The 19622-nt window shown below is 31.9% G+C and overlaps 1 protein-coding gene across 4 annotated transcripts in view; it reads right to left on the reverse strand.

The window, feature by feature from the left end:
* Window positions 1-19622, reverse strand: part of LOC127729282 (zinc transporter ZIP6-like) — a 99697-nt gene that overhangs the window by 40314 nt on the left and 39761 nt on the right. Inside the window, exon 1 of one of the 4 annotated variants that reach the window (XM_052237019.1) lies at window positions 17976-18348. The exons of 2 other annotated variants lie outside the window; for them this stretch is intronic. In XM_052237019.1, the coding sequence (XP_052092979.1) occupies window positions 17976-18197 (222 nt within the window). In that variant the 5' untranslated portion in view covers window positions 18198-18348. Of the gene's footprint in view, window positions 1-9254; window positions 9574-17975; window positions 18349-19622 lie in introns of those variants that run through there. One more of the 4 variants, XM_052237018.1, reaches the window with a different exon arrangement.

Genomic DNA, 19622 nt, shown 5'->3' on the forward strand with positions numbered 1-19622 from the left:
TCTAAAAACAATAAGACACACTTTAATAAATATTTCACAAATTACTTTTTAATTAATTGCTAAATGAAAAAATGTCGTGTCTTTGTTTTCTTCCGACATCGGCCGCCATTTTCAAAATATTGTTAACGAATGCCAAAATGTAAACTTTTCAATCAAATTTTGAAGCAAAAAGTTTGTTACCTAAACTGATTTGGGTTTCGATTTCATTTAAATGAATGTGTTGTCGATCTTTTTAGGGGTTGGAAGGATATTATTAACAAGTAATAAGTTGAGAAAATTGATCATATAAGAAGGTCCCATTGCAATTTTATTGAGTTTTAACGAAGAAGTCAACGGAGGGTGTGTGATTATGTCACCTCGATTTTCAAACTTAATTTGAAGCAAGAAATCATATTTCTGAACTGAAACTTAAAACATTTTTAATTGTAAAAATGAAAATACTATAAAACGCGGGGTTGGAAGGTAAAATACACAATGTAACAAAAAAGTTATGATCGTTTAATCTATGTAGCCCGTTCATTTTCATTGATAACCAATCGGCCATTAATGATATACAACTGAATTGTAAAAGTCACGTGATGACCGCGATAGTTGGATATGATCCGGAAAATTGAAGAATATTATGAATTCCCTTCTAGTTTTTAATATATTGCACGCAAAATTGTATAAACATCGATAAAACAACTTATGTTTGTGGTTGTTCAGACGAACTGACACAAGGACGGACGTTTCAATACAGGTCAGTTGTGCACCACTATAGCAAAAATATTTACACAAATATAATTGTATACGAGACCAGACTGATCTTAAACAGACCACCCATGTTGTTCAAAGAATTAATCGTCTCCTTTATAATGACTTACACAGTTTAGGTAGATAATAGCATAGATGTATGGGTTTAAAAACATCTTTGATAATAGGTACGTGATTTCATTGAATTGGTACAAATAAGTTAATTTTCATCAACAATGGGTTTAGAATATACGTCACTTTGTTCTCGTTTAACTCAGGCGTGACATATACCACAGCAAATAATTGACGTATAAAATTCGATGTCATCCTGGTTTGCCCACTTTTAATTACATGCATATGTAAACATAGGGTGGATTGTTGTTTTAACAATTATAGTTTATTTCTGAATTATAGTCATATTTTTTACCTTTTATTTTACCTGTATATGAAAATGTTCAAAAGTTTTAATATAGTTTTTATCAGAAAAATGTATTGAATTTGACAATAAATTCTAACAAATAGAATAAAAATGCAACTGTTCAGTAGCCAAGCTTTACAAATGAAATAATTTGAACAGTAATCTGCATCCAAGCTAGCATTTTCTTCTTTAAAAAAACCCAACAGATTGTTATTTTACCATAGTGCTCTATTTATTTCCTTATGCAATGCACTTATAAACTTGATTCATATATTAGGTGACGACCATTGGATATTGTAGGGGGGGGGGGGGAGTTTGAAAATAAATAAACTGACTTAAAATGTATTGAAAATAAATTACTCGGCAGGTCTTTTAAGCCATTTTATAAATGCTATTCTAAAGTATGAGATGGCATCAGATTCTTCCAAAATTCGCCCTTTTCATTTTTTTAGGGAAAAACTTCCCAAATCTTTAAATAATATAATGTATAAATATTAATTTACTTGAATGAAATGTCTGAAAATGGGTTTCATTTAACTTAAGTATATTGTCTCAGGGACATTTACTTTATTCTCTTAGTGTTGCTTTCCATTTGTAATTTAGTAAAACAAAAATTTAACTTGACTTCTATTTTTTTAAGGATTTTTTATCTAAAAAAAAAAATAGCAGCCACATCCATAAAACTATATGTGAACTACATGTTTTTGCTTTATCCTACATATTGGTCTTTTGATGTCCTTAAAAACTAAAAGTCTTACAATGAAACTATATATTTTGCCTTGAGACCAAAATATTGTCAAAAAATAATTAAAACAGAACTTGCATTTTTTATCAAGAAAGGTTCTGGAAAATGCGCAGAATGCATGATTTTGCATACATTTTTCTATAGCTTCTTCGGGCCTTCAGCGGCCCCAAAAACCTGTGAACGAAATTTGTTTAGTTTTTTTTTAATATACTTTATATTACTTTTAAAACAGGCTAGTGCCATTGATTTACATGTGTGTTAAATTATTGAGAGAAAAAAATATATGATTTATTTATAATTTATCTATACATTTATGAAAATGGAATTACAAAATAAAAAATACCTGAATATATATAGAAAACACTGATAAACTATATACCTAAGTTGGAATAGACTATATAATTGTATGCTCATTAAACCTTTTGTCTTTTTTGTTTTCTTTACTAATAGATAATTGGTGTAGTTAAAAGTGGGCAAACCAGGAGTAAACCATAAAATTCATTATGATCTTTTGTCACTTCGATTACATAGGGAGTAATTAGCTGATTAATAGTTGTTTGCTTAGCATCCAATGTAATTAGGGGGATTAAACCCCACCCCTGAACTTGTTTGTCATATTGGAGTCTTCATTAAGCAGTTTTTAGACGACACGAGCTTCTGGCGTTAAATTTTTAATCCTGGTATCAATGATGAATTTATTGCATAATCTACCAATTGTATTTTATAAGAAAATATGGACTTACAAAAGGTGTATATAAAATGTTTAATTCAGTAAAATTAGAACAAGATTGCCATGAAAGACATGACAGAGGCACAATCAGGCATAATGAGATGAACTGTCACGAGGTGTATATAGTGTAATGTCGGGACAAATCTTTAGAACAAACAAATTAAAATTGTCTACAAAAGACTTATCAGTGACGCCCGAATCAAAAACGTTACAAAGGCCAAATAAAAAAAAAAAAACGAAGTTCGAGAGCATTGATTGAACACCAAAAATTTCGAAAGGTTCTTGTGGCAGAAAATCGAAAAAAAAAAGTTAATTAATTTATAATTATGACTATATCAACGATAATTCATGTCAACTAAGAAGTGCTGACTACTAGGCTGATGATACCCTAGGGGAAGGAAACTTCCACCAGGAGTAGCATCGACCCAGTGGTTGAAAATAAACTCGTCACAGATATCAGGATTGTAATTGTGAACGCCAGACGCGCATTTCGTCTACAAAAACTCATCAGTAACGCTCGAATCATAAAAGTTAAAAAGGCCAAATAAAGTACGAATTTGAAGAGCATTAAGGATCCAAATGTCATTAAGGTAAAGCCAAATACAGGTCATCTATTCCTGGTGTATTAGTATTTCGAAAAAAAATCTAAGTTTGGTAAACAGTTAATTTATAATTATGACTATATCAATAATAATTCATTTATAATTATGACTATATCAACGATAATTCATGTCAACTAAGAAGTGCTGACTACTAGGCTGATGATACCCTAGGGGAGGAAACCCTCACCGACAGTGACATCGACCCAGTGGTTGTAAATAAACTAATTATTATAGATACCAGTATCAAAATTGGGTTCGTCTACAAAAGACTCATTAGTGATGCTCGTATAAAAAATAATGTCCCAAGTAGAATTGCATTGAAGACCAAAAATTCCGAAATTGCAGCTAAGTTTATCTATTTCTGCATGGGAAGAACATCCTAAGTATTTCGAAAAAAAATCTAAGTTTTTTGATAAAGTTAATTTATAATTTTGACCATGATCAATATTAATTCATGAACATAGAAGTGCTGACTACTGGGCTGGTGATATCCTCGTGGAGGAAAACTAGAGCAGCAGTGACATCGACCCAGAGGTTGTAAATAAACTCATCATAGATACAAGGATTAAAATTCTGTACGCCAGACCCGCGTTTCGTCTACAAAACACTCATCAGTGACGCTAGATTGATAAAATTGAAAAGGTCAAATAAAGTACGAAGTTAAAGAGCATTACCTACAGCTACATTACAGCATAGGCGGATCCAGGGGGCCCTGGGGGGCCCGGCCCCCCTCCCCTTTCGTGGAAAAAATTTGGTTGATTATATAGGGAATCACTGAAGCATGACTGGAGCGGGGTCCCCCCTTAGGTCAGTCAGCGCCCCCCCCCTTATGAAAAGTTCTGGATCCGCCACTGTACAGCTAAGGTAATCTATTCCTTGTGTAGAAAATCCTTAGTATTTCCTAAACCCAAGTTTAGTAAACAGTTAATTCCTTGTCGCAACCTTACACAAGGTACATAATATAATAATGAAAAAAACAAATTAGATATGAGAAAATAAACTTACAGTATTATATAAAGCAACATATGATAAAAGAATATGAATTTTTAATAAAATTAGCAAAAGGTGTATCTAGGTGGTATGATTGAGCTAACCATGACTTAATTCTTAATTCTAAAAACAGTAGAAAAAACCTAAAAGAAAATAATGTTCTCCTTCAATCAAATAAGAATCATGAAGTTTTTTTTTCGCATCAAAATTCATACACTTCAAACAAAAATCTTAGAACTACTGGCTCTGTAACTTTACAACAGAAATTGATCCCCGCATCAATAATGAAAATAACATTATAAATTGGTTGCCCCGAAGAGCTTTTGTGTATTTACCTTCACATGTACAAAGCCAATATTTTGAAATCCAAGGAGGTATTAGTATTTGAAAACATGAGGCGCTATATGAACATAACAGGCATAAAAGAATAACCAAATTCTCCCAAGTCCAAATTAGAATTATAAAATTTATATCCGGAAAATTGAAGAATATTATGAATTCCCTTCTAGTTTTTAATATATTGCACGCAAAATTGTATAAACATCGATAAAACAACTTATGTTTGTGGTTGTTCAGACGAACTGACACAAGGACGGACGTTTCAATACAGGTCAGTTGTGCACCACTATAGCAAAAATATTTACACAAATATAATTGTATACGAGACCAGACTGATCTTAAACAGACCACCCATGTTGTTCAAAGAATTAATCGTCTCCTTTATAATGACTTACACAGTTTAGGTAGATAATAGCATAGATGTATGGGTTTAAAAACATCTTTGATAATAGGTACGTGATTTCATTGAATTGGTACAAATAAGTTAATTTTCATCAACAATGGGTTTAGAATATACGTCACTTTGTTCTCGTTTAACTCAGGCGTGACATATACCACAGCAAATAATTGACGTATAAAATTCGATGTCATCCTGGTTTGCCCACTTTTAATTACATGCATATGTAAACATAGGGTGGATTGTTGTTTTAACAATTATAGTTTATTTCTGAATTATAGTCATATTTTTTACCTTTTATTTTACCTGTATATGAAAATGTTCAAAAGTTTTAATATAGTTTTTATCAGAAAAATGTATTGAATTTGACAATAAATTCTAACAAATAGAATAAAAATGCAACTGTTCAGTAGCCAAGCTTTACAAATGAAATAATTTGAACAGTAATCTGCATCCAAGCTAGCATTTTCTTCTTTAAAAAAACCCAACAGATTGTTATTTTACCATAGTGCTCTATTTATTTCCTTATGCAATGCACTTATAAACTTGATTCATATATTAGGTGACGACCATTGGATATTGTAGGGGGGGGGGGAGTTTGAAAATAAATAAACTGACTTAAAATGTATTGAAAATAAATTACTCGGCAGGTCTTTTAAGCCATTTTATAAATGCTATTCTAAAGTATGAGATGGCATCAGATTCTTCCAAAATTCGCCCTTTTCATTTTTTTAGGGAAAAACTTCCCAAATCTTTAAATAATATAATGTATAAATATTAATTTACTTGAATGAAATGTCTGAAAATGGGTTTCATTTAACTTAAGTATATTGTCTCAGGGACATTTACTTTATTCTCTTAGTGTTGCTTTCCATTTGTAATTTAGTAAAACAAAAATTTAACTTGACTTCTATTTTTTTAAGGATTTTTTATCTAAAAAAAAAAATAGCAGCCACATCCATAAAACTATATGTGAACTACATGTTTTTGCTTTATCCTACATATTGGTCTTTTGATGTCCTTAAAAACTAAAAGTCTTACAATGAAACTATATATTTTGCCTTGAGACCAAAATATTGTCAAAAAATAATTAAAACAGAACTTGCATTTTTTATCAAGAAAGGTTCTGGAAAATGCGCAGAATGCATGATTTTGCATACATTTTTCTATAGCTTCTTCGGGCCTTCAGTGGCCCCAAAAACCTGTGAACGAAATTTGTTTAGTTTTTTTTTAATATACTTTATATTACTTTTAAAACAGGCTAGTGCCATTGATTTACATGTGTGTTAAATTATTGAGAGAAAAAAATATATGATTTATTTATAATTTATCTATACATTTATGAAAATGGAATTACAAAATAAAAAATACCTGAATATATATAGAAAACACTGATAAACTATATACCTAAGTTGGAATAGACTATATAATTGTATGCTCATTAAACCTTTTGTCTTTTTTGTTTTCTTTACTAATAGATAATTGGTGTAGTTAAAAGTGGGCAAACCAGGAGTAAACCATAAAATTCATTATGATCTTTTGTCACTTCGATTACATAGGGAGTAATTAGCTGATTAATAGTTGTTTGCTTAGCATCCAATGTAATTAGGGGGAATTTTTGATAAAGTGATGATACCAATTTCCGATGTTTTTGTTCACATAGTCAACGTTTAAAAGTTGGCAAATCTTACTGCAATTTGATTATCAAAGAGTCGATCCGTGATAACGAATTATGAATTTTGTGATAACGATCACGATTTTTTAATTCGTGACCTCGTATTCAAAACATATTGGGGGAGGTCCTAACTGGACTTCAGTATTTTTTCTCATGCTTGGAAACTACAGTTGAAAAAAAAGATTGAGCCTAATGATCGGTAGCTTTTTGTAAATACGGAATGAAATGCGTGCGTCCATATCTCTGATGCGAGTTTAATAAAAGATATTTTCTGCGACGAGTAACTAGTCAATTTAATGTAATTTAGGATAGCCTCATCAAAAGCTCTTCTCTAAAACCATGAACGAATAATTCATAGCATTAGCCATTCATTCAACCAAAAAAATTGATATTCATTTTACATTTTAGTGGCTAAGTTATTAGTTTCAGACATGCTGTATTGGCATGCGATGAAAATAATATCTTTTAAGACCTTTGAAACAACTGTTTTAGGGGTTCGTACGTGGTACATGGCCATCTGCATGGCAAAATGTTTTCCCTATCGTACATACCCTCATTTTTCAGTGCAAATCCAAATGTTTCATACTTCATTGAAGTCGAACAACTTATTAGAACCTACTTTTTATATTAATTGCGTCCAAAATCTGCAGAATATTTACAACTTGACATTAAGAAAGTGACAAGGACTATCAATCCTTTAGAAGATGGTCTGTACGAACTGATAATACGGGGGTAACAAGCAATCTTGTTTATCATCAAAAGTTGGGTTCGTAGGTGACCAATATTACTAGGTTTTACAATATATGTTTTGTAAGATCACTTCAACGGCTTTGTCATGCAGAGGATAATATACATGTCGCCCTATAGCGTAGGAAACCAATGCTACTAGGTTTTATAAGATATATATTGTAAGACCCCTTCTACGGCTACGTCATTCAGATGATAGTATACATGTCGCCTAAGAGCGTAGGAAACCAATGTTCCCAAGTTTTACAAGAGATTTATTGAAAGACCCCTTCAACGGCTTTGTCATGCAGAGAATAGTATGCATGTCACCTTAGAGCGTAGGAAACCAATGTCCCAGGTTTTACAAGAGATGTATTGTAAGACCTCTTCAACGGCTTTGTAATGCAGAAAATAGTATACAGTTTCAAAAACACAAATGAAAGTTTGCCATTCATAACAGCACCTTGATTAATGGCTGTGAGTGGAACCACGGCATGTAAAACATGGTTTACAATTGAGATATTCATATGTAACTGCCAGTAAAATTAGGAAAGGGTAAGCGGAAGAACGAATATCTGAAAGCCAAGGATGTATATAGAACCGAAACAGTTGAAGAGCTATAACCAAAAGGATATAAAAATAATGACCAAATCGATCTACGGTAAACTTTGTCTGAGGGAGTTGAAACCTTAGTTTCCCAATAATTTATAAATTTATAAACGAGCAATTTAAGAAAGGTATGTTCTAAATGATGACTACTGAGCTGGTGATACCATCATAGACTGATAGTCCACCAGCAGTAGTGTCGCCTCAGTGCTGTAAATCATGACTACTGAGCTGGTGATACCATCAGAGACTGATAGTCCACCAGCAGCAGTATCGCCTCAGTGCTGTAAAATATGAAAACAATACACTTTATAAATTTCATGCGTTCGAAGCGCTTTTCTGAATTTACCTTCATCAAGAACCCTCACGAAGTTGAATATTTGAAAGCCAAGGATGTATAAGAACCGCCAAAAAAGTTAAAGAATGATAAATTTTGAAAAGAAAAACTAACATTTCACCTCAAAATATTCATGAATATTGTGTATCTCTATACATATATTACTGGTTGAGAAAACAATTGTAAATCTGATTGAAATATATTTATACTTGAAACTTCCAAAATACATCGTTGCATGTATCAATAATCTAAAATGATTACAATAAATAAAAAAAAAACACTAGTTCACTGTGCAGTACAAATGCAGGGTGGGTTCTGTAAAAGAGAGGCAAAAGATACTAAAGGGATATTCAAGCTCATAAGTCGAAAACAAACTGACAACGCCATGACAAATAACAAAACACGACCAAAAGACAAACAAAAGTATACACACACAACACAAAAAACTAAACCCTCAGTGAGCAAATCAAACACAAACAAAAATCGGGAGTGATCTCAGATGCTCAGGAAGGGTAAGCAAATCCTGCTCCACATGTGACACCCGTTGTATTGCTCATGTAATTGCAAACCCGGTGATAAGTTTAATTCGGTAGGTCACATTCATGGAAAAAGGACGGGATTGTGGTTACGACAAATGGAACATATTTTAAAATTATTCAAATTTATTTATTGTTAATCAGTTGGTATAACTATGAAAGCTCATTTAGAACATACTATAAATATAAATTGGATTCGAGATCACGAATAAAAAACAAATATCGTGATCATGGATTAAATTATAATTCGTTATCAAGATTTAATTTGTGATAACGAGCTATGTGGATTCAGTTCCAACAGATTTTCATACTTCCCGATTAAATAAGTTACCAAAATCATTTATAATTCTTGATAACGTATTAAATTCGTTCATTTGTCTGTATATGCCAGCCCTAATATTTAAACAAAATACCAACTTACCAATGGCTCCGAACAAAGGATTGTACTATTTGAACTGGTACAGGTGAACTTTCCGACTAATTGGTCAATTATTAGACTGACAGTATTTTCATTTAATCCGCTAGCATTGACATGAAGCATGTTGGTAACACCATGAAAAGGATCCGTGTAAATAAATTCTTTTTCACATATTACTAGTCCATAAAAGAAAAATGTGAAAATCAAATGTCGAATTGAATTCATAGTTTTCACGTCTATCTTCACAGATTTCAAAATTTACTTTCGTATAACACCGTAAATACGTGAATATGTGAATCCGGCCAAATCTTAGTCACGTGATTGGTTTTTTTTTCACATTTATTGTGACTCAACATAAAGGGACACCAAAAAATGTATTATGGAAGAGATTGGTTGGATACACATGAACACACACACACACCTGTATTTAACCCAGCCTTTAAAGATTTAAAAGGAATTTAATTTGTAAGCCCATTTTTTCAACTTTCTGTCAAACAATAGTATCTTTACACAAACATTAAAATATCAACCAGGAAGTCATTTGAAGGAAAAATACAGTAGAGGATAACGAGTTCTCTTTTTTGAAGCGATTTTTATATTGAACATTTCAGGATTTAAGATGGAACTTGTCAGGATTGACGATAATACAAATGATTGAGCACTATTCTCGCCGCCATGTATGACATAGTCTAGTTCTATAACATATGCCTTCAATTTATCTCTTCAATATTTACGTGTTTATGCTGATACATTTGTATTTTCATTTTTTTTATGCGAACATCGATAGTAAAATAAAAAATAGAAAATAAAAAATAACAAATAGCAAAATAAGTAAAAAAAAAGATATCAGAAATAGTAAATAATGCCCCTCCCCCCTAGGACTAGGCCAAGTCTTTCCATCATCAACTTAAATATGTGCTTCAATAAATCCATATTTTCACAGAGTTCAAAAATAGTTTAATATATGCTAAAATGTAATATTAAAAAGTGTGTTTCAGAGGAATATGAAAAAAACTACTTTGAATAAACTTTCAAAATTGGGTTCCTCATTTGGATTAAAAACTAATTGTCAGTCTGAGGAATATCTAAATTGCAATAATTTTATACATAGGCAGTTACTCTCGAAATTTAGACCTAGTGATCATTCCCTAGGCATTGAATTGGGAAGATACAGAAACATTCCAAGAGCACAAAAAATATGTAAAAAATGTGGAGTCCTAGATGACGAATTTCATTTCTTTTTGTATTGTGACATTAACATAGCATTGCGTTCAAATTGTTTTGCTTATCTAAAAGACTATGTACCATTATTTCAACATCTTGATGCATTTAATCAACTAAAACACATTCTTCTAAACCCCACCCCTGAACTTGTTTGTCATATTGGAGTCTTCATTAAGCAGTCTAGAACTGAGGGGGTCACACCCATGTCAAGACAAGCTTATGATTGTGTTTTTTACATAAATTTGTTAATTGAACTCTTTCTTAAAATATGTTCTATTGTATTGTATTGCATTGTATTGTACATGTATTTATTTGTAACATTTTTTTTTTATATTGTTTGACCCTTATGGGTGTAATTTTTTATATTGCTTGACCCTTATAGGTGTAATTTTGCAATAAAGATTATCATTATATATTAACGTGGCACAGATCTTTTAATTTAATCTGTGGTATTAAAAGTGATACCAAACGTTATTTTTATTCTTAACTTGATAATGGATCAGTTGATTACATCCACGTCATTTTAATTCGTCGATTTAAATCAAATTGAATGATTATTGGTTCAAAACAGAGGCTTTACTAATAGATAATTGGTGTAGTTAAAAGTGGGCAAACCAGGAGTAAACCATAAAATTCATTATGATCTTTTGTCACTTCGATTACATAGGGAGTAATTAGCTGATTAATAGTTGTTTGCTTAGCATCCAATGTAATTAGGGGGATTAAACCCCACCCCTGAACTTGTTTGTCATATTGGAGTCTTCATTAAGCAGTTTTTAGACGACACGAGCTTCTGGCGTTAAATTTTTAATCCTGGTATCAATGATGAATTTATTGCATAATCTACCAATTGTATTTTATAAGAAAATATGGACTTACAAAAGGTGTATATAAAATGTTTAATTCAGTAAAATTAGAACAAGATTGCCATGAAAGACATGACAGAGGCACAATCAGGCATAATGAGATGAACTGTCACGAGGTGTATATAGTGTAATGTCGGGACAAATCTTTAGAACAAACAAATTAAAATTGTCTACAAAAGACTTATCAGTGACGCCCGAATCAAAAACGTTACAAAGGCCAAATAAAAAAAAAAAAACGAAGTTCGAGAGCATTGATTGAACACCAAAAATTTCGAAAGGTTCTTGTGGCAGAAAATCGAAAAAAAAAAGTTAATTAATTTATAATTATGACTATATCAACGATAATTCATGTCAACTAAGAAGTGCTGACTACTAGGCTGATGATACCCTAGGGGAAGGAAACTTCCACCAGGAGTAGCATCGACCCAGTGGTTGAAAATAAACTCGTCACAGATATCAGGATTGTAATTGTGAACGCCAGACGCGCATTTCGTCTACAAAAACTCATCAGTAACGCTCGAATCATAAAAGTTAAAAAGGCCAAATAAAGTACGAATTTGAAGAGCATTAAGGATCCAAATGTCATTAAGGTAAAGCCAAATACAGGTCATCTATTCCTGGTGTATTAGTATTTCGAAAAAAAATCTAAGTTTGGTAAACAGTTAATTTATAATTATGACTATATCAATAATAATTCATTTATAATTATGACTATATCAACGATAATTCATGTCAACTAAGAAGTGCTGACTACTAGGCTGATGATACCCTAGGGGAGGAAACCCTCACCGACAGTGACATCGACCCAGTGGTTGTAAATAAACTAATTATTATAGATACCAGTATCAAAATTGGGTTCGTCTACAAAAGACTCATTAGTGATGCTCGTATAAAAAATAATGTCCCAAGTAGAATTGCATTGAAGACCAAAAATTCCGAAATTGCAGCTAAGTTTATCTATTTCTGCATGGGAAGAACATCCTAAGTATTTCGAAAAAAAATCTAAGTTTTTTGATAAAGTTAATTTATAATTTTGACCATGATCAATATTAATTCATGAACATAGAAGTGCTGACTACTGGGCTGGTGATATCCTCGTGGAGGAAAACTAGAGCAGCAGTGACATCGACCCAGAGGTTGTAAATAAACTCATCATAGATACAAGGATTAAAATTCTGTACGCCAGACCCGCGTTTCGTCTACAAAACACTCATCAGTGACGCTAGATTGATAAAATTGAAAAGGTCAAATAAAGTACGAAGTTAAAGAGCATTACCTACAGCTACATTACAGCATAGGCGGATCCAGGGGGCCCTGGGGGGCCCGGCCCCCCTCCCCTTTCGTGGAAAAAATTTGGTTGATTATATAGGGAATCACTGAAGCATGACTGGAGCGGGGTCCCCCCTTAGGTCAGTCAGCGCCCCCCCCCCCTTATGAAAAGTTCTGGATCCGCCACTGTACAGCTAAGGTAATCTATTCCTTGTGTAGAAAATCCTTAGTATTTCCTAAACCCAAGTTTAGTAAACAGTTAATTCCTTGTCGCAACCTTACACAAGGTACATAATATAATAATGAAAAAAACAAATTAGATATGAGAAAATAAACTTACAGTATTATATAAAGCAACATATGATAAAAGAATATGAATTTTTAATAAAATTAGCAAAAGGTGTATCTAGGTGGTATGATTGAGCTAACCATGACTTAATTCTTAATTCTAAAAACAGTAGAAAAAACCTAAAAGAAAATAATGTTCTCCTTCAATCAAATAAGAATCATGAAGTTTTTTTTTCGCATCAAAATTCATACACTTCAAACAAAAATCTTAGAACTACTGGCTCTGTAACTTTACAACAGAAATTGATCCCCGCATCAATAATGAAAATAACATTATAAATTGGTTGCCCCGAAGAGCTTTTGTGTATTTACCTTCACATGTACAAAGCCAATATTTTGAAATCCAAGGAGGTATTAGTATTTGAAAACATGAGGCGCTATATGAACATAACAGGCATAAAAGAATAACCAAATTCTCCCAAGTCCAAATTAGAATTATAAAATTTATATCCGGAAAATTGAAGAATATTATGAATTCCCTTCTAGTTTTTAATATATTGCACGCAAAATTGTATAAACATCGATAAAACAACTTATGTTTGTGGTTGTTCAGACGAACTGACACAAGGACGGACGTTTCAATACAGGTCAGTTGTGCACCACTATAGCAAAAATATTTACACAAATATAATTGTATACGAGACCAGACTGATCTTAAACAGACCACCCATGTTGTTCAAAGAATTAATCGTCTCCTTTATAATGACTTACACAGTTTAGGTAGATAATAGCATAGATGTATGGGTTTAAAAACATCTTTGATAATAGGTACGTGATTTCATTGAATTGGTACAAATAAGTTAATTTTCATCAACAATGGGTTTAGAATATACGTCACTTTGTTCTCGTTTAACTCAGGCGTGACATATACCACAGCAAATAATTGACGTATAAAATTCGATGTCATCCTGGTTTGCCCACTTTTAATTACATGCATATGTAAACATAGGGTGGATTGTTGTTTTAACAATTATAGTTTATTTCTGAATTATAGTCATATTTTTTACCTTTTATTTTACCTGTATATGAAAATGTTCAAAAGTTTTAATATAGTTTTTATCAGAAAAATGTATTGAATTTGACAATAAATTCTAACAAATAGAATAAAAATGCAACTGTTCAGTAGCCAAGCTTTACAAATGAAATAATTTGAACAGTAATCTGCATCCAAGCTAGCATTTTCTTCTTTAAAAAAACCCAACAGATTGTTATTTTACCATAGTGCTCTATTTATTTCCTTATGCAATGCACTTATAAACTTGATTCATATATTAGGTGACGACCATTGGATATTGTAGGGGGGGGGGGGGGAGTTTGAAAATAAATAAACTGACTTAAAATGTATTGAAAATAAATTACTCGGCAGGTCTTTTAAGCCATTTTATAAATGCTATTCTAATGTATGAGATGGCATCAGATTCTTCCAAAATTCGCCCTTTTCATTTTTTTAGGGAAAAACTTCCCAAATCTTTAAATAATATAATGTATAAATATTAATTTACTTGAATGAAATGTCTGAAAATGGGTTTCATTTAACTTAAGTATATTGTCTCAGGGACATTTACTTTATTCTCTTAGTGTTGCTTTCCATTTGTAATTTAGTAAAACAAAAATTTAACTTGACTTCTATTTTTTTAAGGATTTTTTATCTAAAAAAAAAAATAGCAGCCACATCCATAAAACTATATGTGAACTACATGTTTTTGCTTTATCCTACATATTGGTCTTTTGATGTCCTTAAAAACTAAAAGTCTTACAATGAAACTATATATTTTGCCTTGAGACCAAAATATTGTCAAAAAATAATTAAAACAGAACTTGCATTTTTTATCAAGAAAGGTTCTGGAAAATGCGCAGAATGCATGATTTTGCATACATTTTTCTATAGCTTCTTCGGGCCTTCAGCGGCCCCAAAAACCTGTGAACGAAATTTGTTTAGTTTTTTTTTAATATACTTTATATTACTTTTAAAACAGGCTAGTGCCATTGATTTACATGTGTGTTAAATTATTGAGAGAAAAAAATATATGATTTATTTATAATTTATCTATACATTTATGAAAATGGAATTACAAAATAAAAAATACCTGAATATATATAGAAAACACTGATAAACTATATACCTAAGTTGGAATAGACTATATAATTGTATGCTCATTAAACCTTTTGTCTTTTTTGTTTTCTTTACTAATAGATAATTGGTGTAGTTAAAAGTGGGCAAACCAGGAGTAAACCATAAAATTCATTATGATCTTTTGTCACTTCGATTACATAGGGAGTAATTAGCTGATTAATAGTTGTTTGCTTAGCATCTAATGTAATTAGGGGGAATTTTTGATAAAGTGATGATACCAATTTCCGATGTTTTTGTTCACATAGTCAACGTTTAAAAGTTGGCAAATCTTACTGCAATTTGATTATCAAAGAGTCGATCCGTGATAACGAATTATGAATTTTGTGATAACGATCACGATTTTTTAATTCGTGACCTCGTATTCAAAACATATTGGGGGAGGTCCTAACTGGACTTCAGTATTTTTTCTCATGCTTGGAAACTACAGTTGAAAAAAAAGATTGAGCCTAATGATCGGTAGCTTTTTGTAAATACGGAATGAAATGCGTGCGTCCATATCTCTGATGCGAGTTTAATAAAAGATATTTTCTGCGACGAGTAACTAGTCAATTTAATGTAATTTAGGATAGCCTCATCAAAAGCTCTTCTCTAAAACCATGAACGAATAATTCATAGCATTAGCCATTCATTCAACCAAAAAAATTGATATTCATTTTACATTTTAGTGGCTAAGTTATTAGTTTCAGACATGCTGTATTGGCATGCGATGAAAATAATATCTTTTAAGACCTTTGAAACAACTGTTTTAGGGGTTCGTACGTGGTACATGGCCATCTGCATGGCAAAATGTTTTCCCTATCGTACATACCCTCATTTTTCAGTGCAAATCCAAATGTTTCATACTTCATTGAAGTCGAACAACTTATTAGAACCTACTTTTTATATTAATTGCGTCCAAAATCTGCAGAATATTTACAACTTGACATTAAGAAAGTGACAAGGACTATCAATCCTTTAGAAGATGGTCTGTACGAACTGATAATACGGGGGTAACAAGCAATCTTGTTTATCATCAAAAGTTGGGTTCGTAGGTGACCAATATTACTAGGTTTTACAATATATGTTTTGTAAGATCACTTCAACGGCTTTGTCATGCAGAGGATAATATACATGTCGCCCTATAGCGTAGGAAACCAATGCTACTAGGTTTTATAAGATATATATTGTAAGACCCCTTCTACGGCTACGTCATTCAGATGATAGTATACATGTCGCCTAAGAGCGTAGGAAACCAATGTTCCCAAGTTTTACAAGAGATTTATTGAAAGACCCCTTCAACGGCTTTGTCATGCAGAGAATAGTATGCATGTCACCTTAGAGCGTAGGAAACCAATGTCCCAGGTTTTACAAGAGATGTATTGTAAGACCTCTTCAACGGCTTTGTAATGCAGAAAATAGTATACAGTTTCAAAAACACAAATGAAAGTTTGCCATTCATAACAGCACCTTGATTAATGGCTGTGAGTGGAACCACGGCATGTAAAACATGGTTTACAATTGAGATATTCATATGTAACTGCCAGTAAAATTAGGAAAGGGTAAGCGGAAGAACGAATATCTGAAAGCCAAGGATGTATATAGAACCGAAACAGTTGAAGAGCTATAACCAAAAGGATATAAAAATAATGACCAAATCGATCTACGGTAAACTTTGTCTGAGGGAGTTGAAACCTTAGTTTCCCAATAATTTATAAATTTATAAACGAGCAATTTAAGAAAGGTATGTTCTAAATGATGACTACTGAGCTGGTGATACCATCATAGACTGATAGTCCACCAGCAGTAGTGTCGCCTCAGTGCTGTAAATCATGACTACTGAGCTGGTGATACCATCAGAGACTGATAGTCCACCAGCAGCAGTATCGCCTCAGTGCTGTAAAATATGAAAACAATACACTTTATAAATTTCATGCGTTCGAAGCGCTTTTCTGAATTTACCTTCATCAAGAACCCTCACGAAGTTGAATATTTGAAAGCCAAGGATGTATAAGAACCGCCAAAAAAGTTAAAGAATGATAAATTTTGAAAAGAAAAACTAACATTTCACCTCAAAATATTCATGAATATTGTGTATCTCTATACATATATTACTGGTTGAGAAAACAATTGTAAATCTGATTGAAATATATTTATACTTGAAACTTCCAAAATACATCGTTGCATGTATCAATAATCTAAAATGATTACAATAAATAAAAAAAAAACACTAGTTCACTGTGCAGTACAAATGCAGGGTGGGTTCTGTAAAAGAGAGGCAAAAGATACTAAAGGGATATTCAAGCTCATAAGTCGAAAACAAACTGACAACGCCATGACAAATAACAAAACACGACCAAAAGACAAACAAAAGTATACACACACAACACAAAAAACTAAACCCTCAGTGAGCAAATCAAACACAAACAAAAATCGGGAGTGATCTCAGATGCTCAGGAAGGGTAAGCAAATCCTGCTCCACATGTGACACCCGTTGTATTGCTCATGTAATTGCAAACCCGGTGATAAGTTTAATTCGGTAGGTCACATTCATGGAAAAAGGACGGGATTGTGGTTACGACAAATGGAACATATTTTAAAATTATTCAAATTTATTTATTGTTAATCAGTTGGTATAACTATGAAAGCTCATTTAGAACATACTATAAATATAAATTGGATTCGAGATCACGAATAAAAAACAAATATCGTGATCATGGATTAAATTATAATTCGTTATCAAGATTTAATTTGTGATAACGAGCTATGTGGATTCAGTTCCAACAGATTTTCATACTTCCCGATTAAATAAGTTACCAAAATCATTTATAATTCTTGATAACGTATTAAATTCGTTCATTTGTCTGTATATGCCAGCCCTAATATTTAAACAAAATACCAACTTACCAATGGCTCCGAACAAAGGATTGTACTATTTGAACTGGTACAGGTGAACTTTCCGACTAATTGGTCAATTATTAGACTGACAGTATTTTCATTTAATCCGCTAGCATTGACATGAAGCATGTTGGTAACACCATGAAAAGGATCCGTGTAAATAAATTCTTTTTCACATATTACTAGTCCATAAAAGAAAAATGTGAAAATCAAATGTCGAATTGAATTCATAGTTTTCACGTCTATCTTCACAGATTTCAAAATTTACTTTCGTATAACACCGTAAATACGTGAATATGTGAATCCGGCCAAATCTTAGTCACGTGATTGGTTTTTTTTTCACATTTATTGTGACTCAACATAAAGGGACACCAAAAAATGTATTATGGAAGAGATTGGTTGGATACACATGAACACACACACACACCTGTATTTAACCCAGCCTTTAAAGATTTAAAAGGAATTTAATTTGTAAGCCCATTTTTTCAACTTTCTGTCAAACAATAGTATCTTTACACAAACATTAAAATATCAACCAGGAAGTCATTTGAAGGAAAAATACAGTAGAGGATAACGAGTTCTCTTTTTTGAAGCGATTTTTATATTGAACATTTCAGGATTTAAGATGGAACTTGTCAGGATTGACGATAATACAAATGATTGAGCACTATTCTCGCCGCCATGTATGACATAGTCTAGTTCTATAACATATGCCTTCAATTTATCTCTTCAATATTTACGTGTTTATGCTGATACATTTGTATTTTCATTTTTTTTATGCGAACATCGATAGTAAAATAAAAAATAGAAAATAAAAAATAACAAATAGCAAAATAAGTAAAAAAAAAGATATCAGAAATAGTAAATAATGCCCCTCCCCCCTAGGACTAGGCCAAGTCTTTCCATCATCAACTTAAATATGTGCTTCAATAAATCCATATTTTCACAGAGTTCAAAAATAGTTTAATATATGCTAAAATGTAATATTAAAAAGTGTGTTTCAGAGGAATATGAAAAAAACTACTTTGAATAAACTTTCAAAATTGGGTTCCTCATTTGGATTAAAAACTAATTGTCAGTCTGAGGAATATCTAAATTGCAATAATTTTATACATAGGCAGTTACTCTCGAAATTTAGACCTAGTGATCATTCCCTAGGCATTGAATTGGGAAGATACAGAAACATTCCAAGAGCACAAAAAATATGTAAAAAATGTGGAGTCCTAGATGACGAATTTCATTTCTTTTTGTATTGTGACATTAACATAGCATTGCGTTCAAATTGTTTTGCTTATCTAAAAGACTATGTACCATTATTTCAACATCTTGATGCATTTAATCAACTAAAACACATTCTTCTAAACCCCACCCCTGAACTTGTTTGTCATATTGGAGTCTTCATTAAGCAGTCTAGAACTGAGGGGGTCACACCCATGTCAAGACAAGCTTATGATTGTGTTTTTTACATAAATTTGTTAATTGAACTCTTTCTTAAAATATGTTCTATTGTATTGTATTGCATTGTATTGTACATGTATTTATTTGTAACATTTTTTTTTTATATTGTTTGACCCTTATGGGTGTAATTTTTTATATTGCTTGACCCTTATAGGTGTAATTTTGCAATAAAGATTATCATTATATATTAACGTGGCA

The sequence above is a fragment of the Mytilus californianus genome, unplaced genomic scaffold, assembly GCF_021869535.1.
Source record: "Mytilus californianus isolate M0D057914Y unplaced genomic scaffold, xbMytCali1.0.p SCAF_2, whole genome shotgun sequence".
Lineage (NCBI taxonomy): Eukaryota > Metazoa > Mollusca > Bivalvia > Mytilida > Mytilidae > Mytilus > Mytilus californianus.